Source organism: Salvelinus namaycush, chromosome 4 (assembly GCF_016432855.1).
Source record: "Salvelinus namaycush isolate Seneca chromosome 4, SaNama_1.0, whole genome shotgun sequence".
Lineage (NCBI taxonomy): Eukaryota > Metazoa > Chordata > Actinopteri > Salmoniformes > Salmonidae > Salvelinus > Salvelinus namaycush.
The window spans coordinates 70,166,413-70,192,283 of record NC_052310.1 but is presented as its reverse complement, the minus strand read 5'-3'; the positions used below and the strand labels follow the sequence as shown (position 1 = coordinate 70,192,283).

At 47.9% G+C, this 25,871-nt stretch overlaps 1 protein-coding gene across 3 annotated transcripts; it reads right to left on the bottom strand.

Annotated features, from left to right (window-relative positions):
• Nucleotides 1-896: 896 nt before the first annotated feature.
• LOC120046778 (histone acetyltransferase p300-like) lies at nucleotides 897-25,632 on the bottom strand. 3 transcript variants are annotated; one of them, XM_038992278.1, is made up of 29 exons: nucleotides 25,328-25,632; nucleotides 22,666-23,258; nucleotides 21,433-21,612; nucleotides 20,949-21,264; nucleotides 20,643-20,756; nucleotides 20,065-20,298; nucleotides 19,542-19,647; nucleotides 19,162-19,296; nucleotides 18,128-18,245; nucleotides 17,764-17,851; nucleotides 17,409-17,486; nucleotides 17,081-17,163; nucleotides 16,546-16,842; nucleotides 15,767-16,243; nucleotides 15,042-15,462; nucleotides 14,757-14,875; nucleotides 14,377-14,616; nucleotides 13,502-13,590; nucleotides 12,853-12,963; nucleotides 11,330-11,386; nucleotides 11,124-11,201; nucleotides 10,962-11,029; nucleotides 10,681-10,831; nucleotides 6,673-6,819; nucleotides 6,272-6,551; nucleotides 5,907-6,074; nucleotides 5,560-5,721; nucleotides 5,089-5,370; nucleotides 897-4,536 (listed from the first exon to the last, which is right to left on the bottom strand). In XM_038992278.1, exons 1-29 carry the CDS (start codon nucleotides 25,419-25,421, stop codon nucleotides 1,414-1,416), a joined length of 8,409 nt encoding a protein of 2,802 aa, XP_038848206.1. In that variant the 5' UTR covers nucleotides 25,422-25,632; the 3' UTR covers nucleotides 897-1,413. The 3 variants fall into 3 exon arrangements, with proteins under 3 accessions (XP_038848206.1, XP_038848208.1, XP_038848207.1); XM_038992280.1 differs by having other exon boundaries at nucleotides 12,853-12,933; XM_038992279.1 differs by having other exon boundaries at nucleotides 16,555-16,842.
• Nucleotides 25,633-25,871: the final 239 nt, after the last annotated feature.

The following is a 25,871-nucleotide window of genomic DNA, read 5'->3' as shown; positions in this document are numbered from 1 at the left end:
CTTTCAATTTGGGAGGAGCCCGAGTTGCTAGGAAACCAAATCAAAAGGAGAAAATCTATAATTGAAAGAGTCTCTCTGCTCATCCTATGTTAAAGTCTGTACACTAAGTTTATGCTGTTCATTTTATTACAAAAACAGCATTTCATTAAAGTCCAGTTCTTTGTACAGTAATATTAGATTACACCCAATGGTGCAGGCCAAAAGACGACAAGGGGGATATGACTAGGAAGAGAGGCGGGAAAGGGCGGCATTGTTGACAAGAAAACAAATATATTTTTTTTTAAATGAAAGAGGCGAGTTTATAGCTAGCAAACCCCGCTACACATTCCCCACTGCCATATCCCCCGTTCCTCTGTGTTTCATTTCATGAGGGTATGTATGTATGTATGTACACACACACAGCCATCAATCTATCAGAATCAGCTGGCAACAGGCAACATCCTCAGTAAGTCCATCCATCATTCTGTAGTAAGTGTGGGGGTAAAAGGGGAGTGCACATTCGTGGGGGAAAAAAAAGAAAAAAAAGTTGGGAGACACGGGGGAAGAGGTGCTCGCGTAGAAGATCTGGGCGTCAAAACTGGAAGCTTCCGACCTGAGACAGTCCAAGAGGGAGATCAGCCAGTGTTCAACACCCTCCCCACAACACTGTTTAACTTGGATCTCTAACCCCATTACAAAACCAGAAAAAAAGTCAAAAAAATAATAATAATAAAAATTAAAAAAAACTCACCTTTCTCAATCCTCTCGGTTTTTGGACAGTCATTTTCAAAAATATATTCTGCGAAATGTAGCAGTCATAAGGTACATTTACAGAAAAAAAAGTCACCCCCCCCCCCCCCCCCCCCCAAAAAGGCAGGAAGATATGTTGTGATGTTTGTTTGTAGATACAGCGAAAATATTGATCATTATAATATATATTTTTAAAAAATACTTCTGCAAAACAGATACAATCATGACTGGTTTTATGAAGGAAAACAGAACGATAAAAAGGTCCATTGTATTAACTCACTGTAATTTTCCACCACATTGAAAATCTTAAAAATACTTGTAAAAAATAAAAAGCTAAAAAAATTCAGTCCCCAAAAATTTTACTTGTGTCATATACTAAGGAAGAACTCTCACGTCCAGAAACCCCTTACACCTTATGTACACAATTGGCAAAAATGTTAGATATATATATATATATCTATCTAACATAAACAGCAATAACTTACCATTCGTTTAATTTATTCATTTATTGACTTGTAGGTTTAAAATGTTGCATCTCCCATAGGAAGTTAAGTTCTTTTCATTTATACATCAGAAAAATATTAAATAAAAATAACTTTTAAAACTGCCATCCCCCTTCCATTCAATCCCAGCAAGACCCATGAAGGCAGTTCTTCAGACCACCGAGACAGACCTAGTAGTAGGTTACATAATGTCTAAACTGTTGTGGTTAATGTTCGTCCCCAGGTCCTGGTTGTTATTACCCAACATGTCCGACTGCCCTGGGCCATGCAAGCCCCCCATCCCACTTATCTGGGACATCATAGCACTTGGGTCCGAACCAAACGTACCCGGGTCCCCAGAGTTAGTCTGTTGTTGTTGCTGTGACAATTGTTGTTGTGGGTTTTGGGAGGCCACCATGCCAGGGTGGTGCTGGGAGAGGTGACCCGGGTGCGGAGAGCCTGTCTGGGGGGAGATGCGGTGAGGGGAGGGCTGGGGCTGCATGCGTGGCGAGGGGCTGGAGTGGGGCGGCTGGGACTGTGGCCGAGGGGAAGGCTGAGGAGAACGCACCTGGTTGCTGAGAGATTGACCGCCCAGAGCCTGGCCCTGGAGGTGGGGGTGTGGGGACTGGGCCATCTGCTGCTGGGGGCTCATAGGACTGCCGTGCTGGGCAGGCGAGCCCCCTCCTAGGTGCTGCTGCTGGAGGAGTCTCTGGTGGAGGGCCTGCTGGAGAATGGCATGGGAGGACTGGGGCTGGGGGGGACCACCTTGGCCTTGTTGGGGACCCTGCTGCCCCTGTTGGAGCTGCCCAGGCCCCCCACCATCCTGTTGCTGCATCTGCTGCATCTGCATCTGGTGCTGCAGCCTCTGTTGCAGGGCTGTGGCTACCTGCTGGGACATGGTTCCAGGGTAGCCCTGCCCTTGCTGGCCCTGCCCGGGACCCGACTGGGGCCCCTGGCCCCCCCCCTGCTGCGGCCCTCCTCCCCCAGACTGGGTCTGGCCAGGTTGACCAGGCTGGCCCTGCTGCATGAAGCCCTGCTGGCCCTGACCCTGCTGCTGTTGGGGGGGCTGCTGGAACTGACCATTATTACTCAACTGTTGTTGTTGCTGCTGCTGCTGTTGTTGTTGCTGCAGGTGCCTTCGCATCAGAATCTCTCTGAACTGGGGAGTCATGTTGGACATTGGGGTGCCTTGGCCTGGCATACCGCCTTGTTGTTGCTGCGGTTGTTGCGCTGCCATTTGCTGCTGTTGCTGCAAACTCCCAGGCAAGAGAGGGCGCTGCAGCTGTTGTTGCTGTTGTTGCTGCTGCTGCTGTTGTTGTTGCTGTTGTTGTTGCTGTTGTTGCTGTTGCTGCTGTTGTTGTTGTTGCTGCTGCTGTTGTTGCAGTTGCTGCTGTTGTTGTTGCAGTTGCTGCTGCTGCAACTGCTGTAGCTGAGCCATAGTGGGTATATTTCCTCCTCCCTGGCCCATGTTCATACCTGCCTGGGCCGCTCCAGGGTTTACGTTGACCTGCTGACCATCCATAACAACCTGGTTACCACCAGGCCCAACTCCTACCCCACCAGGGGCCCCCTGGAACCGCACACCTCCAGGCCCCCCTCCTGGGCCTCCTCCCGGTGCCCCAGGCACCCCTGGACCTCCCTGGTATCGGGCAGCTCGCTGCTTGATGAAGGCAGCCATGAGGAGGGGGTTGGAGCGGAGGATGTTGAGGACCTGTTGCTGCTGGCCGGGGGAGCTGGGAGAGCGGAGGGTACGCAGGAGGTCCTGTAGAGCTGCCTGAGGGAGGTTCCCTGTCCCCACCATTGCCGCCGCCGCCCCAGCCACGCCGCCTTGAACTCCCATCAACCCCATTAACCCCCCTTGCCCTGCCTGCTGTTGTTGCTGGGGCTGACCTTGCTGCTGCTGTTGTTGTTGTTGCTGGGCAAGCTGCCGCTGCTGCTGTTGCTGGGCAAGCTGCTGTTGTTGCTGCAGTGTCAGGTGACCCATCTGTCCCATCATGCCTTGCCTCTGCTGGGGGGTCATCCCACCAGGGCCTCCCCACTGCTGTTGGTTGGGGTTCTGAAGTCGGGCCTGCTGCTGGAGCTGAACCTGAGGGGGGATCTGGGACTGCTGCTGCATGCCTCCTGGCCCTACCACCATCCCCTGCTGCTCCATCAAGGTCCTCCCTGCCAGACCCTGGGGCCCTACCATGCCTGCTCCTGCGTGGGCCATGCTCTGCATCTGAGCCTGGGGGTTCTGGTGGTGAGGGGGGATCATGCCTCCACCCTGGGCCGCCTGCTGCCTCTGGAGGATCTGGGCCTGGGCCTGGGCCATCTGACGCTGAGTCTCTGCCACACGCTGGATCTTCAACGCTATCTCCACCGCTGCCGGAGGAGGCCCCTGCTGCTGCTGCCCCTGGGGCATGGAACCCTGGCTAGGGTTGGTCTGCTGCTGTGGAGGGGTGGCTGGGCCCAGACCGGGTTTACCCAGGGACTGGTGGAGGGGCGAGGCTCCTGGAGGTCTGGGGGTGTAGGGGGGCAGACCTCCTGGGTGCTGCATCTGCTGGACATTTGGAGACTGGCCCTGTTGCTGCTGTTGAAGCTGTTGGACCATCTGTTGCTGCTGAGGAGAGTTCATCATTCCCCCTCCCCCCTGCTGCTGCAGCTGCATCTGCTGCTGGAACTGGTGCTGCATGTGGTGCTGCTGGGGAATGCTGCCCTGCTGCTGCCCTGGGGGGCCCTGGCCCATCCCCTGCTGGGGCATGTTCCCCTGGGTTGGGGTCTGAGGCGTGGGGGGCTGCGTGCCCACAGACATGGGGGTGCTGGGCCCTGTGGTGCCGTTGTTTCCCGGAGATGGTAGTCCACCGTTTCCCCCCGGTCCCGGAGGTGGCTGACCCACCCTCTGCATGCTGGCCATCCTCCTCCGCAGCATCTGGGCCTGCTGGAGCCGATGCTGGAGCTGCTGCTGCCTCAGCTTGTGCTTGATGTTCAGACAGAACGGTACGGGACACTTGTTCTCCTGGCAGTGCTTGGCATGGTAGCAGCAGAGAGCGATGAGCTGCTTACAGATGGGGCAGCCGCCGTTGGTTTTGCGCTTGCAACCTTTGGTGTGCTGCACCACGCGCTTCATCTTCTGGCAGGACGGCAGGCTGCAGTTGGCATTGCGACACTGGCAGGCGTGGACCAGAGACTGGATGCAGCGCTGGATGCTGAGGCGCCGCGAGTCCCCGGGGTTGGCAATGGATGAGGAGGCTGCGTTGTTGCTCTCGTCGTCCAGGCCCAGACCCAGCTTCTCCATCTTGTGGATGTGGCCCTTAGTATTGTAGCAGGTGATGCACAGGTCATAGTCCTGGGGCAGAGAGGTGAGAAAGCATATGTGTTGGTTACTACTCCACACTTTACTCATCAATTTATAAGTTCAAAAATGTATGTAGCAACTAAGGATTCTAGTTTTAATGTCCTGTAGGCCTAGGCTACTTGATGTATTCAACATGAATGGCGTGCAACTCTCCACAGGTGCATCATCTCAACCACATTAGGCTTCACAATCATATGTAAAGTGCTGGTGCCATTTGCTCAATATTGGATGAGAAATAAAATGTTAAACCCTGAAAACTTACACTCTTCGATAATGGTAGTTGCTTTAAAAACAGTGTGTTTTTCCACAATTGCAACATATACTTGCGCTTATCTCTCCCCCCAATTAGTGTGCACATGGGAGAGGCAGTGAAACAGGGACAGGGCATCGAATTTGTTTTAGAAAATAAAACATTTTTAAAAAGACGTAAACAAAATTGCTTTGGTAAGAGGAAGGCAATGTCTAATTTTCAGTTTATCGTCCCAGCTTTTCCCATCCCCTCTTCTTTCCTCCTCCCCTTCTAACCCTCCACCAGCCCCTCACCTCGCAGACAGTGCAGTGGTAGCGTGTCTCCACGTGGCCCTTGCACTCATTGCAGGTGTAGACGAAGCGGTCCTGGCTCTGGTTGTGGAGCTCCACCAACATGCACATGGAGCTCCACTTGGACCTGCGCAGCGAGCTGAACTCCAAGTGTTTGTCCCGGGCCAGGGTGAGGAAGGCGTCGCGCCCATCCATCAGGTCGCAGGCCATCAGGCCGTCGGGGTCTGTGATGGGGCCCAGCGTGTTGGACATGGGCGCTGCTATCAGACGGATCACAAAGAATACCTGGCGAGGAGAGAAGAGTGAGAAGAGTCTGAGTGGAAAGTATTTTGGGGTTTGCGAAAGTGACTCGTTCAGCCGGTCCTAAAATCTGATTCTCACCAATTTACTCCAAGGGAGCCTGATTTACTACCCAATGTTTGTAACTTATGTTCAGAAATACATTAAAAACATTCAACGGTCTCTTCCTCCTACCTCTTTGTGCTTCTCCATGCTGGCGTAGAGTTTCTGAGAGAGGTCATTGGACACGTTGGGCAAGCCTGGCTTCTTCTTATTGGCTCGGCTCATACTGCTCTTATTCTTAGAAGTCTTCTTGCTGTTCTTCTTCTTGGCGTTCTTGCTGTCGCCCTTCGTGGCCTGGAGGAGAATTACACACAGTAGTAACCCTTTTTGATTTAGATCAAATGTAGAAATGCAGTTCATACAAGCATCAATTTTACATTTTGTATTTAAAAGTTAAAATTGAATCACATTGAAAGAGATCAAAAGACCCATAAGAACACACAGCAATGTACCTTGTAGTAAATACCTATCCCACTTACATCTACGCTCTCGTTGGAAGTGCTGTTTTCCTCTCTCTTCCTCTCCTCCTCCTCCTGCTCCAGCTCCTTGATGCTCTCCTCCAGCACGTTGGGCCAGAAGTCCCCCTCAAAGTACGGCAGCTCCTTGGCACTGGTCAGACGGTCCTCCGTGGCCTGCTTGAAGATGTCCTGAGAGAGGGAGAGAGAGATTAAACCTCCACTCGTCCTGCTTTATGTAACAAATGCATAACACCAAAACATGAGCAGTGATAAAAATTGTGCTCCTTCTCAGAAGCCAATCCATGACTCTGTCCTTGTGCGCTCAACCCTTCCACTTGTGGATGGAGCCATTTAAAATTTGAACTCTGTCCCTGCAAGACTCTTACCTTGAAGTCGTGCACTATGCGCTCCGCCACAGCCTTGTCCAGCATCTTCCTATACCACTCCTGTAGCCTCTTGGGCTTGGGGATCTTCTGGTCCATAGGGTGACAGTGGAAAATGTAGTCGTCCCCTTCACTAGGTGGGCATGCCCAGATGTGACCTGTCGTGTACCCCAGCTTCTTGACATACTCCAGGTAGCCAATGAGAATCTCATGGTAGACACCCGTCCTCAGAGAACGAGGCTGGAAGAAGTGAACACTGTCCAGGTACGAGATGTACACTCGTCTGGGGTAGACAAGTAGGCAGAGAGAGAAAAAGCAAAGATGAGGTCCAGTCCTTTGATGCATGTACATAAAACTGCTCCCAACTGAGTTAAGATAAAATTGACCATTAACAGAACCATTACCTCTGATTGGGAGGAGGGCAGTCCGAGCCATACTCCTGTACATGCATGCCGAAGAAGCAGACGTCAGCGCCATCGATGTCCTCAAAGGCAAACAGGGCTTTCGTTCTATATGGGAATGACTCACACATCTCCCCAGTGTCCACAAACCTGGAGACATGACAAAAGTGAGACAACTGATGCTACAATGCATGCATCCCAACAGGGTTAGGTAGGTTACTTTCTAAATGTAATCCGTTAGTAACTAGTTACGGTCATTTTTTAAATTATTTTTTTATTTCACCTTTATTTAACCAGGTAGGCTAGTTGAGAACAAGTTCTCATTTGCAACTGCGACCTGGCCAAGATAAAGCATAGCAATTCGACACATACAGAGTTACACATGGAATAAACAAAACAGTCAATAATACAGTAGAAAAATAAGTCTATATACAATGTGAGCAAATGAGGTGAGATAAGGGAGGTAAAGGCAAAAAATAGGCCATGGTGGCGAGGTAAATACAATATAGCAAGTAAAACACTGGAATGGTAGATTTGCAGTGGAAGAATGTGCAAAGTAGAAGTAGAAATAGAGGGGTGCGAAGGAGCAAAATAAATACAGTAGGGGAAGAGGTAGTTGTTTGGGCTAAATTATAGATGGGCTATGTACAGGTGCAGTAATCTGTGAGCTGCTCTGACAGCTGGTGCTTAAAGCTAGTGAGGAAGATAAGTGTCTCCAGGTTCAGTGATTTTTGTAGTTCGTTCCAGTCATTGGCAGCAGAGAACTGGAAGGAAAGACGACCAAAGGAGGTATTGGCTTTGGGGGTGACCAGTGAGATATACCTGCTGGAGTGCGTGCTACGAGTGGGTGCTGCTATGGTGACCAGTGAGCTGAGATAAGGCGGGGCTTTACCTAGCAGAGACTTGTAGATGACCTGTAGCCAGTGGGTTTGGCGACGAGTATGAAGCGAGGGCCAACCAACGAGAGCGTACAGGTCGCAATGGTGGGTAGTGTATGGGGCTTTGGTGACAAAACGGATGGCACTGTGATAGACTGCATCCAATTTGTTGAGTAGTGTTGGAGGCTATTTTATAGATGGCATCACCGAAGTCGAGGATCGGTAGGATGGTCAGTTTTACGAGGGTATGTTTGGCAGCATGAGTGAAGGATGCTTTGTTGCGATATAGGAAGCCGATTCTAGATGCTTAATGTGAGTCTGGAAGGAGAGTTTACAGTCTAACCAGACACCCAGGTATTTGTAGTTGTCCACGTATTGTAAGTCAGAGCCGTCCAGAGTGGTGATGCTGGATGGGTGAGCAGGTGCGGGTAGTGATCGGTTGAATAGCATGCATTTAGTTTTACTTGCGTTTAAGAGCAGTTGGAGGCCACGGAAGGAGAGTTGTATGGCATTGAAGCTCGTCTGGAGGTTAGTTAACTTCTTTATGATAGGGGGCAGCATTTTCACTTTTGGATGAATTGCGTGCCCATAATGAACTGCCTCCTACTCTGTCCTAGATGCTAATATATGCATATTATTATTGGATATAAAACACTGAAGTTTTTTTAAACTGTTTGAATGATGTCTGTGAGTATAACAGAACTCATATGGCAGGCAAAAACCTGAGAAATATTCCAAACAGGAAGTGAGAATTCTGAGGCTGGTTGATGTTCAACTCATCGCCTTTTCAATTCCCTGTAAGATATGGATCTGTTTGCACTTCCTACGCCTTCCACTAGATGTCAACAGTCTGTAGAACGTGGAATGAAGCCTCTAGTGTGATGTGGGGCCGGATGGGAGGTGTTTCAGTCAGTGGTCTGGCAGAATGCCAGTTCCTGGTCACGCGCATTACACATGATATCGCCTTGCGTTCCATTTCTTCTAGAGACACAAAGGAATTCTCCGGTTGGAACGTTATTGGATAGTTATGACAACATCCTGAAGATTGATTCTCTACTTAGTTTGACCAGTTTATTCGACCTGTTATATAAACTTTTTGAAGTTTTCGTCCGAGTTCGCCTGCATCTGCGCATGTGCACTAAACATGCTAGCAAAAGTAGCTACTGAGACATAAGTAAGACATTATCGAACAAAACAACGATTTATTGTGGAACTAGGATTCCTGGAAGTGCATTCTGATGAAGATTATCAAAGGTAAGGGAATATTTATGATGTAATTTCATATTTCTGTTGACTCCAACATGGCGGAGAAATGTTGTTTATATCTGAGCGCCGTCTCAGATTATTGCATGGTGTGCTTTTTACGTAAAGTTTTTTTGAAATCTGACACAGCGGTTGCATTAAGAACAAGTGTATCTTTAATTCTATGTAGAATATGTGTCTTTCATCAAAGTTTATGATGAGTATTTCTGTTATTTGACGTGGCTCTCTGCAATTTCTCCAGATATTGGAGGCATTTCTGAACATGGCGCCAATGTAAACCGAGATTTGTGGATATAAATATGCACATTATCGAACATGAGTGTCATCTGATGAAGATCAAAGGTTAGTGATTAATTTTCTCTTTCTGCTTTTTGTGACTACTATCTTTTGCTGGGAAAATGGCTGTGTTTTTATGTGGCTATGTACTGAGCTAACATAATTGTTTGGTGTGAGAGAGTCGGCCCGAGGATTGAACCCTGTGGCACCCCCATAGAGACTGCCAAAGGTCCGGACAACAGGCCCTCCGATTTGACACACTGAACTCTATCTGAGAAGTAGTTGGTGAACCGGGCAAGGCAGTCATTAGAGAAACCAAGGCTGTTGAGTCTGCCAATAAGAATACGGTGATTGACAGAGTCGAAAGCCTTGGCCAGGTCAATGAAGACGGTTGCACAGTACTGTCTTTTATCGATGGCGAATAGGATATCGTTTAGGACCTTGAGCATGGCTGAGGTGCACCCATGACCAGCTCTGAAACCAGATTGCATAGCGGAGAAGTGGGTGGGATTCGAAATGGTCGGTAATCTGTTTGTTAACTTGGCTTTCGAAGACCTTAGAAAGACAGGGTAGGATAGATATAGGTCTGTAGCAGTTTGGGTCTAGAGTGTCACCCCCTTTGAAGAGGGGGATGACCGCGGCAGCTTTCCAATCTTTGGGAATCTCAGACGATACGAAAGAGAGGTTGAACAGGCTAGTAATAGGGGTTGCAACAATTTCGGCAGATCATTTTAGAAAGAGAGGGTCCAGATTGTCTATCCCGGCTGATTTGTAGGGGTCCAGATTTTGCAGCTCTTTCAGAACATCAGCTATCTGGATTTGGGTGAAGGAGAAATGGTGGGGGCTTTGGCGGGTTGCTGTGGAGGGTGCCGGGCAGTTGACCGGGGTAGGGGTAGCCAGGTGGAAAGCATGGCCAGCCGTAGAGAAATGCTTATTGAAATTCTCAATTATAGTGGATTTATCGGTGGTGACAGTGTTTCCTAGCCTCAGAGCAGTGGGCAGCTGGGAGGAGGTGCTCTTATTCTCCATGGACTTTAGTGTCCCAGAACTTTTTTGAGTTGGAAATTTGCATCCTGTAGTACGGTTTGAAAAAGCTAGCCTTAGCTTTCCTAACTGCCTGTGTATATTTGTTCCTAACTTCCCTGAAATGTTGCATATCACAGGGGCTATTTGATGCTAATGCAGAACGCCACAGGATGTTTTTGTGCTGGTCAAGGGCAGACAGGTCTGGAGTGAACCAAGGACTATATCTATTCCTAGTTCTACATTTTTTGAATGGGGCATGCTTATTTAAGATGGTGAGGAAGGCACTTTTAAAGAATAGCCAGGTATCATCTACTGACGGGATGAACTGTTACTGTTTCTCCATCTAACAATTCTAAAAATAAAAATAAATAAAAACTAATTCTGAGGGAAAGAAGTGATCCAATCCTCTCAGATGTACAAAAGTGCCTAGGGAGTAGAGGCTATGGGTTGATTTTGGCTTCAGCAAATTACTACATTAACCGCACTTGTTCCACCACTACCATTATCCCTTTCTCCTGTTCTATTTCTTCAGGGTAACACACACATACCCCCCCATGGTGTCCCTTACCTGGACTTCATGCCTGGTTTGACCTCCACCACCTTGTCAGAGACGTGGACGACTCGAATGGTGACGTCACCCGACTCAGGGTGGCTCTGACGTTTCAGGAAGTCATTCACCCTCGTCTCCAAATAACAGCCCAGCTTAGTGTGGGGCAACCCTGGAGCGAGGGAGGGAGATGAGCTTAGTTTAGTTAGAAGTAAGCTAGGTAAAGAGGGATGAACTACATCAAAATGGACACAGGTAAGTGATATTTAGATTTTTTTTTATATAAAGACATTGGTACTTACTTTTGGCGGCATACTTGTTCTCTCTACGTGTCTTATTCAACTTCTTTAAGCAGCCATCACAATTAAAACTGGTAGGAGAAAGAGTTCATTAGAGAAACCAGACTCTTAAACTCAAACTGCCTCATCTTTCCTAGGTTACAGGGCAGAGACAGACAGACTTACCCTAATGGCCAGATAGTGTCGTTGTGCAGGACACAGATCTGGTGCATCTTACGTCCACAGTCCATACATTCCACAAGCCTGCAGAGAGGAGCCAAATCAATCACTGCGACTTCTTACAACTGCACAACTACATTGCGCTCACAACACAAATCACAACATGAATTGCAATTACTCAACAAGATATTTACTTCTAATGGTGGACTTACAATTCTGGGTCCAATGCGTCATTCTTCTTCTTCTCAAACTGATCTTTACCGATGGAACTGAAGTGAGAAAGAAGAAATTCCACCCCCAGTCAACATCCACAACCAGGCCACACCCAGTCAAAAGCCTCATGAGTTTATGAAAATGGAAAAAAGGTAAGATGGATGAACCACAGCCTAGGTGGTTCCCAACCTTCATTGAAAGATTTTACTGAGTAACAGTTCATATGAGGAAATCAGTAAATTGAAATAAATTAGGTCCTAATCTATTGATTTCACATGACTGGGAATACAGATATGTATCTGTTGGTGAAAGATATTTTAAAAAATTAAAAAAGGGCCTCACAATCTCGTCACGGTATTTTTGCACATTCAAGTTCCCAATCGATAAAATGCAATTGTGTTCGTTATCCGTAGATTACGCCTGCCCATACCATAACCACACCATCAGCAAACCGCTCGCCCACATGCCGCCATACACATGGTCTGCGGTTGTGAGGTCAGTTGGAAGTACTGCCAAATTCTCTAAAACGATGTTGGAGGCAGCTTATAGTAGAGATATTAACATTTAATTATCTGGCACATTTTAGAGTGGCCTTCTTGTCTCCAGCACAAGGTGCACCTGTGCAATAATCATGCTGTTTAATCAGCTTCTTGATATGCCACACCTGTCAGGTGGATGGATCATCTTGGCAAAGGAGAAACGCTCATTAACAGGGATGTAAACACATTTGTGCACAATATGAGAGATAAGTTGTGTGTATGGAACATTTCTGGGAAGCTTTTATTTCAGCTAATGAAACATGGGATCAACAATTTACATGTTGCGTTTCTATTTTTTGTTTAGCTATTGCCATAGCTCCTTACTCATGATAAAAAATTAATTTAAATAAGGTATTTAGTTTTGAACGTTTGAGCTAGAAGCAAGTGGTTTTCTGCATTGTAAAGGTAAAACACAAAGCCATGCTTTGTTACTTAGCTATAAAGTGCCTGGGCTAAATGGTTCTCACTTCCCAACCCTCTCCCCCCCTCCCCCAACCATTAAATAAATACATCAAACTCTAAAATCACCACAAGGTGGCATTAGATTCTCTGGCTGTGCCCTTGTCCAACATTTCATATAGAAAGTATAAGACTCATGAAACCTGCCAGATATCCTGGCCAGATTTTTAAATACGGTGTGTTTTCATCCCAATCTTGATTTACTAAAGAGATGCTGCAAAACAAATGTAGGGCTATAGAGGAAGACCAGTCAGAGGTGAGACAAACAATAACAGCGGCAGTACAGATGTACAATAAAACCAATCACCTACTGCAGAAGACAGAATACCACAGAAAACATAGAAATGGAAGGGAGACATTCACAAAATATTACCAATAACAGCAAATGGAGGTACTTTAAGCAGATATGAGGGAGAAGCTTGGCATATGAGGAGTCAAATAATAAAAGCCTAAATATAAAATCAAATGTACGTTAAAACTAAAAGACAAGTTGAGGGAAGGCTAGAGGGTAACGTTCTACTCACGTCGGAGGCTGGGAGGGGTCGTCTCCTAGGGACACGTTGTCCCCCTGGATTTCGTTGAAGCACTTCTCACAGAAGTGGTACCTGTCAGCAAGAAGCCCAAATTTTGGTGAACTACACCGTTCCCCAACAGCACAGCCAATCACAGAGAAGGCACGGGGAGGCAGCCACCAATCAGGGCAAGGCATGGCAGGACAGGGCGGGAGCAAGCACGCAGGAGGAGCGCAGAGCGGGCGGGGCAGGGGTCGTCATCAGAACAGCCAATCATGATTCAGGATTGAAGGGGAGGGAGGGGTTTGGAGGCGCATGATTGGATCAGACAAAAGCAAGCCAATGCAGATGTCACAGGCATTGACGACAGAGGGAGAGGACCAAAAGGGTTGGATGGTGAGGAGAGGGAGGACAAGACAACAGAGCAGAAGGCCGAGGCAAAGCACAGATTAGCATTTGGACATGAGAAGATGAGCAAAACCACCACAGCAGCGACAGAATCAACTGGAGGGGGAGGGAGGGGAAACATGGGACAATGCAGACACTGAACAGATATGAAAATGAAGTGGCAAACCATTTATTTCCATAGAAACACAATTCAACATAGAATAACTTTTCTATTGATCACCGTGTGTGACACTCAGATTCCCCCCCTCCATACCTGTTCTGGTAGCTGAAGTAGGCAGCGTCCCGGGGTATAGTGCACAGCTGCTTCCCATAGCAGCACAACGTCTGGGGAGAAAACTCCAACTGAGTTAGGAGAAGAAAGGAAAACAGGAAAGAGAAAGGTAGATGATAAATGAACACTTAAACCCAAACTACATTTTCAAAATAGTTTGGTCCTTCAATACCAGGAGGAATATAATAATATTTGTACAGTTTTTCAATACAGGTTCAAAAAAAGAAAGTGCTACCCATTTTACAAATGTAAGTACTAACAAAAAGACTGGAGCAAGGAGAATGAAAAGATGGCTAATTTAAAAAAAAAATTAAAAAATTGTTACGCATTGCCAAGAGTTTTACCAGACCATGCGACCAGGGAAACATGATCATGAGCACCATTAGACCCAAGAGGACAGACTATCTACAGCCTCTGCCCAAAGCAATAGAAAAATGTTTTGGCATCATCATGGGTCACTTGGTTAGGCCAGAGGAATGTGTCAGTCCTGGCTCACATGGACCTTCAGGCTCACTGTCACAGTACAAGACAACAGCTGTATGGGGCTGAGCCCCGACCGCCACGCCTCGTTTTCATGAACGGAGACGCTCAAGTCATCCCCTGTTGACCACTTTGCTTAGCCCATTCAAGAGCAAAGTCAGAAATAGCTGCAAGGTTATGCTCAATATTTAAAAAAGGGTTGAAAGTTAATATGGCGGTGTTATGCCAACGCTGAAATTAGCCAAGCCTCGTCTCCATGCACAGAATGGGATGTGAAACTAACGATGTAATAGCCACATCTAGCCTGACACTATACGTCACACACCCTAATAACCAACCACACAAACACATAACCCCGCATCACACTCCCATTTCACCTTCCGACCACAGCAGTAGCCCAGGTTGACCATGACGGGGTCTATCTCGGCCTCGAACACCTCAGCCAGTTTGGAGCAGTACTTGTAGACACGGGACGTCTTGCGGTTGTATAGCCAGGCATTGTTTAACATGACCCAGATGTCGTCCACATACTGCCAGGGTTCCTGGTACTGACCCGTATCAAGCTTCCGCTTTATAGTGGACAGGTCCATGGGGGTCTTCACTATGTCAAAGTAGTCCTGGGGAGGGAGAGAGGTTTGGTCAAGTTTAGGTTCCTTTACTATTCCACAGAGGGGAAATTGGTTTGGCTAGCTTCACATGTAAAAAGCACATTTTTGATGGAGCATTAACTGAAACAGTGTGAATATTCAGTACATACAGGTATGCCCAGTAGGTGAGGGTCCACAGGCTGTCTGAAGGGCAGAGACTCTGGGTCCTGTCTGTATAGAGATTCCAGGGTGGGTATGAGGGCCTGGCGCAGCTCCTCTGGCTTAAAGACTGAGAGAGGTAGAAGGAGATGAGGTGGAAGGAGTAGAGAGACAGGTTAGGGTTCAAGTCAGATTCAGAAACGGATAACTGCATACATTTTTAGAAGCAGGAACATACTCTGTGTGGTTATAGAAACAACTCAGTACATATGCTACCACAAAATAAGAGTCCTTACTCTTCCTCTTGTTCTGGGCACCAGACGGTGTACCAGGGGACTCGGACCCCTTCTCTTCCTCTTTTGGCTCCTTCTTCACCTCCGGCTTCCGGTCTTCAGTCTTCACCCTATCTTCACTCTTTACCCCCACCAATGACGACGTTTCCATGGGAACACCTTTGCCCCCACACTCCTCTTTCTTCACCCCCTCCATTTTGATGGGTTTGTTCTCCATCTTGACGTTGGATAACTTCCCCCCCTTGGAGCAGCCTTCCTCCCCGTCGTCCTCCTCGTCCTGCTGCTGCTTGACCTCCGTCTTGGGGTCCACGGAGGCCGAGGCATCCGAATGGGAGGCCTGCTGGGAGGCTGTGTCCGCACTGCTGACCGACGCTGGGGTCAGAGCCTGACCGTCCTGGGGCTGGTAGCCGCCCTTCTGGGACATCTGGGGGGGGGAGAACGAACAGGACACTGGTTAGAAAATAAAATGATATTACAAGAGAATGCAACAACCCCCATGGGAGTTAGTGAAGGTGAGGAAATTGACAGGCAACTCAGTGCAGTAAGGTGGGTGAGAGGAAGTTCCAAAACAAGTAATTAGTACATTGGCTGTTAACTGTTCCATTTTGCAGCTGTATGTCAATGTTGTGATCACTTTTGTAAAACTGGTACTGAATCAATGTACTATTCATACCACATGTTGGAGATATAGCTGTACTTTTCTACATGATCTAATAAGTCAATCTCACCGGAGTGCGAGGCGTGCGAGGGAGCTGGCCTCCATGGGGGTTGGGGGTTGTGGAGGCGTGAGCAGGGTGCGATGGGGTGGTGGACCCCACCCCCATCCCCTGCTGCATGGGCTTGTTGGAGCCTGGTCCCTGGCTGCCGGGCCCTAGCTGCTGCTGAGGGCCTGGGGGGGCCAGCTGGGACGGATTGGGGGTGTGGGGCTGGGGGGTCTGTGAGCCAGCTAGCCTGGGTGGCGTTTGGTGGGGTGTGGGGGTAAGACTGCGGGCGGGGGAGGGCGAGCTCTGGCGCATGGCCGCGAGGTGGGGGATGGAGTTGGGCTGCTGGGGGTTGTTGGACAGGGGCAGGTTGGACAAGGGGCCTCCACCCACACTCTGGGGACCCATGGGCCCCACCGAGGGGACACCACTACCCCCTCCGACCGAGCCGGGCCCAGCTAGAGGGCTGTTGACGGGAAGAGGGGAAGGAATGGGTATCTGAGTCTGTAAGGAGAGATGAGGTATTTAGCATTAACAGTTCATACATTATTCAGACATTAACATACATTATGTATGACAGGGGCATCCCTCCAGTGAACCTACATGAGGAAACACTAGTGTAGGAAGTAGGGTTTCACTTGTGCATGTACAGATGTGTGGGAATGTCTTAGCGATTGTGTTTAGTTGGTTTGGTGATACGGTTCACAATTAAAACCAACAGCATAACCCAATCTGTCCTTCCGTTTCCTGCATCTACATAAGACTTTGAGGGCAGCGACAGACCATGTAGTTCCACTTTTGCCCACCTCTCTCACCTGTGCCATCCCTCCCTGGTTGCCTTGCTGGTTCATACTAGGCTGTGCCATGCCTCCCTGGTTGCCTTGCTGGTTCATACTAGGCTGTGCCATGCCTCCCTGGTTGCCTTGCTGGTTCATGCCAGGCTGTGCCATGCCTCCCTGGTTGCCTTGCTGGTTCATGCCAGGCTGTGCCACGCCGGGCTGACCCGTGCCGAGGCCTGGACCGGAGCCTGGGAACTGTCCCTGGGGCAGGTACTGGTTCTGGCCCACGTTGGGCTGGCCCATCCTGGGGTTCCCCATGCCCATCTAAAAAGGGGACACAGACATTGGTTTAGAACAGAGCTCATTAGTCCTCTCAGACACTGATACTAGGGACTACTCCATGTGTTTAATCAATGTATACGTTAGTGCTATGACATGATACGGTTCTTCTTACGTCATAATACATCTATAAGATCAATTGAACACTAAAACGTTTGTATTTGGGTATAATGCTCTCTTTTCAAAACAGCGCCCATTAAGTGCATATAAAAAGAGTACTGACCTGGTTGATGGGTGTGAGGGGGAGAGGAGGGGTCAACCTCTGACCCATAGACTGCATCCCCATCTGATTGAACTGGTTCATACCTGAAGAAAACAAGCATGAGGATGATCACATAAAGGAAACGCATTTAGGTGCTTATGCATCTAAACGTGCTGCATAACATTGGACATAGTAACCAGGATGGCTCAAGGCACACTAACAAAGTAACAGAATAAAATATTGTCAACATGAGCCAAATGTAGTAACCGCAAGTGAAACGATAAGGTATAACACCACTAAAAACAGCCCAATAATGTCTGTTTGGCGACCCCTCTCTCCATGGACTCACCTGCAGGGTTCTGCATCCTATTAACCATCTGGTTGGGTCCACCGGGCCGCACCAGAGAGTGGTCAGGGAGGGGACCATCTGTAGGGGTGAAGAGGCGAAAAGATGGAGAGAAGATGTATTGCCGCTGTTGCACTCTAGAGTATGTGTCCTGTCTGAGAATCTGAATGCAGTATGCACATCTATTTGTGATATTACATGTGTATCCTGTCCACTCAGTGAGAGGCAGTGGCTATAGCTGGCCCAGGGCCCTAAACCCTGTAGGGGGCATGCCAGCTGGCCCAGGGCCCTAAACCCTGTAGGGGGCATGCCAGCTGGCCCAGGGCCCTAAACCCTGTAGGGGTGGGCACCAACATACCCTGCTTCTGGAGCCGCGTCCGCCTCTTCTCCTCCAACTCCTTCTGGATCTTATAGATCTTCTCAGCCAACAGGTGGTAGTACTCCGCCTGGGAGGAGAGAGACAGGCAAGGAGAAATGATAGAGTGAAGGAGACAGCAAGATAAATGAAGGTTAGGGTGATAGAAGAGGGGTAATGATGAGAAAGGGGAACAGTGTAAGGAAAAGAGGGGGAAATTATTTATAACATACTAGGAACAGACAAATACACAAAATGAGAAAAATTCTGAAGTGTATTTGTATTCCAGACATTTGTATCGTCTAAGGGTTGCCCCCCTCAACAGGAACTCAGTGAAAGTCTTCAGTCAGTCAGTGTAACAGCTTACCCTGCTGTTGGCAGACTCATACATGTCCCCCTCCACCTTCCTAGCATACGCCACTAGGTTCTCCATCCGCCTGTCCTTCAGAGCAGCAGGGTCTGGGGTCGGGAAGATGGCTTGTACCCTACACAGAGAGAGAGACAAGAGACTAAGGAAACTGGGGTGGGGGGGGGGGGGTGAACGAGAGCAGGACGCAAATCACAGTTCAGTGCAAAGAAAACCATTTTGATAACTTTTATTTTGTCCCATAGAGAATGATTTAAGAGGAACGCTAGGGGAGATGCAGCAGGGAAGAGTGTTGAAAGCAGACAATCACACCTAGCCAGCTGTGTGAGCTGGGAGACAGTGGGGAGGTGCTTAGATGTGGTGAATGTGGTCAGTGTGTTCTGTCATAGTAGTTCTGCGCTGTATGAAAACCCAGAGGATGTGAGTTTACTGTGAAACTGTCTGCGGCCTGTTCTGCACTGTCTGGGCTGGTACATTTACCACAAATAGTTCTCTTCATATTTCCTATAGCAATTCAATGTTCCGTGTTCTTACAGTATACCCATCTATGACATGAGATAGCATTAGCTGCATTGAAACGGAGGCTAGTTTTTGGCTTGTATACAACTAATTGAACCAAATTCAAATGAAAGACACTGCTAAACCAAATTTAGCAGGATGTCTTCATTATCCACAAATTAGAGACCCTTTAGGCTAACACGCCCCACTATAGGCTCACACGGCCCACTTATTTTTATTTTTTATTTCACCAGGTAGGCCAGGCGAGGACAAGTTCTCATTTACAACTGTGACCTGGCCAAGATAAAGCAAAGCAGTGTGACAAAAACCAACAGAGTTACACATAAACAAACGTACAGTCAATAACACAAAAGAAAAATTGAAAAGTCTATGTACAGTGTGTGCAAATGTAGAAGAGTAGTGTGTTCTGCTATAGGCTCACACGCCCCACTACAGGCTGTAACTCTTTAGCCGTATAAGAGTGTTAAGCCCGCATCCAGAGGCTATTGTCCCTCCATTCCAGCTCAGTCACTTACAGTTTGTGCACCAAGTGGTTCCTCAGGTCCTGGGTGATGTCCTCGTGCCAGCTCTTCCTCATGCCCGCTGCCGAGGGTGGGGTCGCCGTGGGCATGCATCCCATGTTACCCGCCCCACCCACATCACTCATCAGACTAGAACACACAGAGAGAGAACAAAGTTAAATTCATCACTGGAAAATTATTTATTTATTTATCCAAAAATCACAACTTGGAGCATTTGATAGCGCCTGCCTGGAGTGTCAGGTATGGTCGATGGGGTTTGCACTTCAGGGACTATTCTATTGGTTCCATTGCGCCGGGCATGCTCAATCAAGCACAGATAGAAGTATTGAAAAGAAAGCTAATAAAGTATATTTGAAGGCAGGTCTGCTACTCACCCCTGGGAGTTCATGTTGAGGTGTAGCATGGTGTCCTGTAGCAGGCTGGCCTGCTGGTTCTGGGGTGAAACACCCACACCTCCATTCACTCCCATCGGGTTACCCCCTGACAGAGTGTAAGAAACATTAATACACAGTCAATATTCAACATGACCTTTTTTTCTTTTTTCTTCTCAGAGCCACCAACAAACACTACTTATAAGTCAATGATAGAAATTACTCCCCCTGCACGTTTTATTTGCAAATGGCTTGATAAAAAAGGCCAACTTGACAAATGTTGACAAACAAAACATGCAGAGATAAACATGTGTGCTGGAGTAATTCCTATTAAAGTGGAGAAGAGGGGGAGGTTAGGGAAAGCAGCAGTGTAACCTTACTACTGTGGATATTGACTGGTTACAGCTTCAATCCCCAAGAGGGACATGCACACTGTTGCTGTAGTACATCAATTATTTAAACCAGTAAAAAATATATATATAAAAAAAAAAAAAAAACATTAGACTGGACTAACTAAACAGCTTACCCATGGGATTGAGCGGCCTCATGCCTGGTTGGCTCTGCAGGCCCTGTGAGGGCAGAGAAGCCTGGTTGGGCTGGCTCTGCAGGCCCTGGTAAGTGAGGCCCAAGGCGGCGTAGGCCCTCTCGATGGAGCTGGGGTCGATCTGGCTGGGGGGGTTGAGGTTTGGGGCGCTGGGCTGACCTCCGGGCACTGAGCCCAGGGAACTACCCAGACCTACACCAGCACCTCCTAGCAGAGCTGTAGAGACAGTAGAGGGGTAGATCCATCGGTGTTAATATTTCTGTCCTCTAGGACGTATGCTATGAACACCTAGGTCAGGAACACAAGGAATTGGTCTGTCGAAGTTTCAAATGTAGTCACTTACAACATATTTATAAGGCAACAGATCCAGAAGTCCACGGCAGAGTTCAATCATAAGACAATCTCTCAAAGCATCTAGACCACCCGTATACATCCATACACACTACTTTAAAGAGTTGAGATCTGACGGCTCTTTAAAACCTAATAAGAATACTACAAATGCATACTACTATTACATGAGCCAGCTGGGGGAGTAGCGTTTGATGGGCAGAGACACTCACACTGCTGGTTCCTCTTGTCCCCAGCGTTCTTGAGCGGCAGGCAGACCGGACAGTCGTGCCGTGTACAGTTCTTCCAGTGAGAGATGATCTGTCTGGATGAAGCACAGTGAGCCACTGGGGAAGAGAGAGGGGGGTGGGGCAGAGAGAGTAGGAGGGCGAGGCAGAGACGAGGAAAATAAAAAGGGAGGGAGAAAAGGCTAATGTGATGAGTACGTCAGACAATGGTGAATATCATACACATCTCAGGTAAAGGTGTGACAGGGAACCATCTTGCAGGTCTTTCTCTTCTGTGTTTCATCAGCTCACCTTGGCAAGACTTGCCAGCCTGGCAGTGGGTCATGTGGTTGAGGACGTTCTTCATGGTGCGGCAGTGTGGCAGGTTGCACTGGCGCACCTCCCCGTTGGCTTGCTCCCGCCGCTGGCACTTGTGTGCGTGTAGCAGGAGCACTAGTTGCTGCTGGATAAGCTTGCGCTTCTCAGGGTCGGCCGTAGGGGGCGCCCCGGCTGCTGCGGCAGCTGCGGCTACAGACACGGCGGGCCCCAGGCCTCCTTGGGCGTTGGGGACCATCCCTGCAGTGCCTCCGGCTCCACCGCCCACACCTGCAGCGGACTGCTGGGGGGCCTGGGAATAGAGAGGGGAGGAAGAGAGAAAAGAGAACTGTGATGGTCAGTTAAGGGATGGTCAGTGCAGTTGACTGGTACCCAAACGGTAGCACCTTCTGCATAAGAAAGCTTTGAGACAGGTAAGTGAGAAGAAATAGGTAGGAGACTAGCTAGCTAACTTCCTAACCATGACAGACATGCCCTGCATGGGCTGGCTCTTCTTGTCCATGCTGAACTGGGCCAGGCTGTTGGGCATGGAGCCTTTGTTCTGGAGCGGAGGGCCCAGCCCTGCTCCCCCCAGGCCCTGGCCTGCCTGCTGCCCTCCATAGGGGCCTCCATATGAACTCGGGTTACCCATCATACCCATCTGAGGAGATTTGGGGGGAGAGAAGAAAAACAGTTTAATAAATTGACATTATTTCTACAGCTTTTATATGCTGCTCCAAACAATGTGTATGAAAATGTAAGTGTTCAAGTCAATTGTGTCATTTCAGACAGTAGCCCTGTTAAATGAACACAACCCCAGGGATATTACCCACTTACAGTGAAGAGCATCTAAGCTAAAAGAACCACCATCTCCTTTCAGAGAGAGATTATTAAATCATACTGCTTTTTACCACTAATCAACTTCCCTTCCCTGCCATTTACACACCAATTAAATCAACCACTTCTAAAGAGAGATAATGTACTTCATTTCTAATCAATTAGCGGCAGGTAGCGCTGGTGGGTTCAATTAACTCATTAATGATGGCTCAGAACAGGCAGACCAATTACTACTCCGCCATGCCACGGTTGCCCCACATTTCATGTTGACATGTTGGATTAAGACGACCACTGATGTGAAATATTAATCAAGGGCTTCCACGTGGCTCCCAATTTGTAGTAAAATATCACACCAGCAGTTGTCACAAAGTGCTTATACAGACACCGAGCCTAAAACCCCAAACAGCAAGCAGAAGAAGCAGCGCTGGTGTGTGTGCTCATGCATCTCCACCTCTCCAAGAACTTGGGGTTAAGTGAACGTTTTCATCAATTTGCATTAATTCCCTCCCCAGCTTTCTCCCTCCATATCCCAGCCATGCTCTTTCCTATGTTCTTCCTGCTCCCCGACAGAGCCTTTAACCATCCCAAGCTTTTGATCTCTACAACTCCAATGTGTACGTTTTTAAACCATGATTAATACATCCTTAATAGGAGTACTGAAACGTGCTCTTTCACCCTGCTCTCTTTTCGTGTGAATAAACTGTTGGATATTAACGTTGTGTGGGCAAAAATAACTGCTTGTAGCTTTCTTGGTCAGGGGGGCTTACTCGGAAAAAAAGACACTAATCTCAATGTCCCCTCCTTGGTAAAATAAAGAACAGGTCAATTAAAAAAAAAAAAACATCTCTCTCCTGTGGTCTGAAGGGTCCACACATACCTTGTTCATTGCTCCAGGTTGCTGTACTCTGAGTCCAGCCTGTCCACCAGCCCCCTGCTGCTGCTGTTGTTGCTGCTGCAGAGTCTCAGCCAGCAGGTTACTGTTCCCCCCAATCCCCTGGTTCAAGAAGCCCATCCTGGGGGATCCGTTCATCACCTGCCCACCCATCATGGATTGCTGCTGCTGTCCGTTGCCCTTCTGGGCCCCCATCATTCCCCGATTCATGCTGCCCACCATCCCCGCCTGCTGCTGCATCATGCTGGCCTGCTGCTGGGGTGAGAGGTGTTGCTGCTGGCCCATGCCCTGGGGCCCAGGGGACACCTTCATGTTTCCCAGGTGGCCCATGCTGGCCCCGCCTGTGCTGCCCACTGCGCCCTGCTGGGTGGAGGTGTGTGGAGCGCCTGACCGAAGGAGCTCGGAGAGCTGCTTGTGCTTGGCCACCGCGTCCTGGCCACCCCCTCCCCCAGGTCCCATCCCACCTCCCAGGCTGGTGTGCAGTTGGCTGAGGTCCCCGCCATTGACCAGGCCCAACTCAGAGGAGTTGATAAGCTCGTCCGGGAGGTCATGCTCCAGGTCAAACAACGAGCCGAAATCTGTGCAGAGAGGGAGAGAACGAGAGCATATGGAGAGATGAGGGAGAAATAGCATGACGGGATTGTGAGTGAGAGAAGAGGGGATTGGAAGATAAAAGAGAGAAAGAGATAAGTGTGCTAGGGTACATTGCTGGCATAACAAATTATTAGTAACAAAACCAAATCCAGTGTACTGCATTCAGACATGGTTGCATCAAATGAGGTGGCTAATTGGCATAGCAATATACCTACATTTGTATAATTTTATTTATTTTACCTTTATTTAACTAGGCAAGTCAGTTAAGAACAAATTCTTATTTTCAATGACCGCCTAGGGAACAGTGGGTTAACTGCCTTGTTCAGGGACAGAACGACAGATTTGTACCTTGTCAGCTCAGGGATTTGAACTTGCAACCTTTCGGTTACTAGTCCAACGCTCTAACCACTAGGAAAACCAAAGCTTTGAAATGAAGGCAGATCCCCAAACAGACAGACAGACGCCCCCCCCCCCCAAACACAGTGGCCGACCACAGGTTGTCCGTTCCGGACCTCGAGCGTGATTTAGCTCGGCGCGGACAGACATGTTTACACACACACAGGGCTCAGCTCTGTGCCAGAGTATTCAACACAACAACTAGAGAATTTACAAATATAGGCCTACAGGATTTTTTTTCTGGATATATTGGACCGCCACAGCATTCTCTGAGCAGTATGGGGGCGGAAAACATTTCAAAAGTGCAGTACATGCACTGGATTATTTTCTGTTATTAGGGTAACTTGGACCCTTAAAGTATTTTGTGTCAAGTGGCTGACTTGAGCATGTATCAGATGGACAATGGGAGGCCGTAGCTATGCAATGACAAAATGTACGAACAGTTTCAAGTCCCATTTCAAACATGCCTTCTCACATAACTACTAGCGAGCATCTGCAGGCCATTTTAACACATCGGAGTGGTGGTAAATAATGTGGCCACGTTCTCTGGCTTTTTGTCTTAACCGTGTAATTGTTCACCTTTTTGTATAAGGTTGCTGGACTGGATCCTCCAGTCTCTCCCACACATCTTCAGAAAAACTGACAATGGCAATTTGAGCATAACAATCACTCGGTTAGCTAGCTAGCTACATGGATGGGCCTGCTGCAGTAGCTATCTAACTATGAAATTAACGTTAGCCAGCAATCAAACTAAGCTAGCGTACTAAATTGGAAACATTGAACTTTTCCAGGTAACCAGGTGAAGGAAACTTCAACAATTAGTTTACGAGCTAACGTTATATCATTTGTTATATATATATATAGTTAATGATAACTATGAAATACTGTTGGAAAATGTATATACACATCAGACAGTGTTGAATTTTACTGTTCGTTGGTGCGTTTGTGTTAACGCGTTAGCTAGTTAGCATTGTATGGCGATGAGCTTTGTCATAACTCGCTTTGAAAGTTAGCTAGCGAGCTGACTAAATAGATAGCTAGCAAACTACAAATAGCTAACTAGTTAGCAAAGTAGCTAGCTACTTGGCTAGGCAAGTCAATTTACTGGTGAGCGAGTTGAACCATTTATGTTTCATGGATTGCCACTTAACGTTTTATAATAATTTAGATAACTAGCTTTTCCAACCATCATTTGCCACACCGATCAAGCGGTAAGCTTCAACACTAGCTAGCGCGTTAGCTACTTAAAAATAGTTAGCAAGCTAGCTGTGTCGCCTAAACGAAGTACTTGTCAATATCGGGATAATTTAAAATGTTAACCGTGTTGCTGACATACCATTTATATTTTCCTGTATTTAATACCTAAATACCAACGCCAAATATACGCTGTAGCCAACTACCCATGCAGCGAAGTAGCTATCAATCTAAGCCCCGCATTCGTAACTAGCTACAGTAGTAGCCAGCGTTCATCGTAGTGCTGAAATTACTAGCCTATTGCTAGTCCGACACTCGCTAGCTAGAGCTAGTACGACAAAAACAGTGGGGCAATCGCACGGCCCCTTCCTATTTCGAATAAAAATCACATTTAATTTAAAATAATACAAAACAAAAACATACAACATAATACCCTAACAAACCAAATAAAAACAACATTTACCGTTTCCATCGCTGGCGGAGACAGACAGTGCCGGAGAGGATAGTTTAGGCCTCTTGGCTGAAGGCGGGCCAGAGTCCAGAACGTTCTCGGCCATATTTTTTCGAATTAAAAAGATATACGGTATCCACAACGGAAGACGTTTTCACGTCTTTTGAACCTTATTTTCCTTTTCGATTCCACAATTCTGACTTTTCCCCCTCCTTTTGGGGGACGAAGGGGGGGAAAGTCGCGTGTACAATATACTCCTTTCCTGGGTTCGCCTCTCGATTTCAGCTTCGGCGTATCAACCCCCTCCCTAGTCGAATTTTTTGTTCTTTATAAATTGCCAGCGGAGGAGGAGGGGGCTCGGTGTGAGAGAGAGGGAGACACACGTAGCGGCTCTCCTCTAAACTCATATAGCTTCATCTGATGCGAGAAAATTGTCCCAATATATATCTTCCATGATTACACCCGTCATTTATGCCACCCTTAGCATAAAATGAACATAAACGTCGGGCAGCAAACCCTTGTTGGCTGTGGCGAAGAGGTGATACGAAAAAATCCA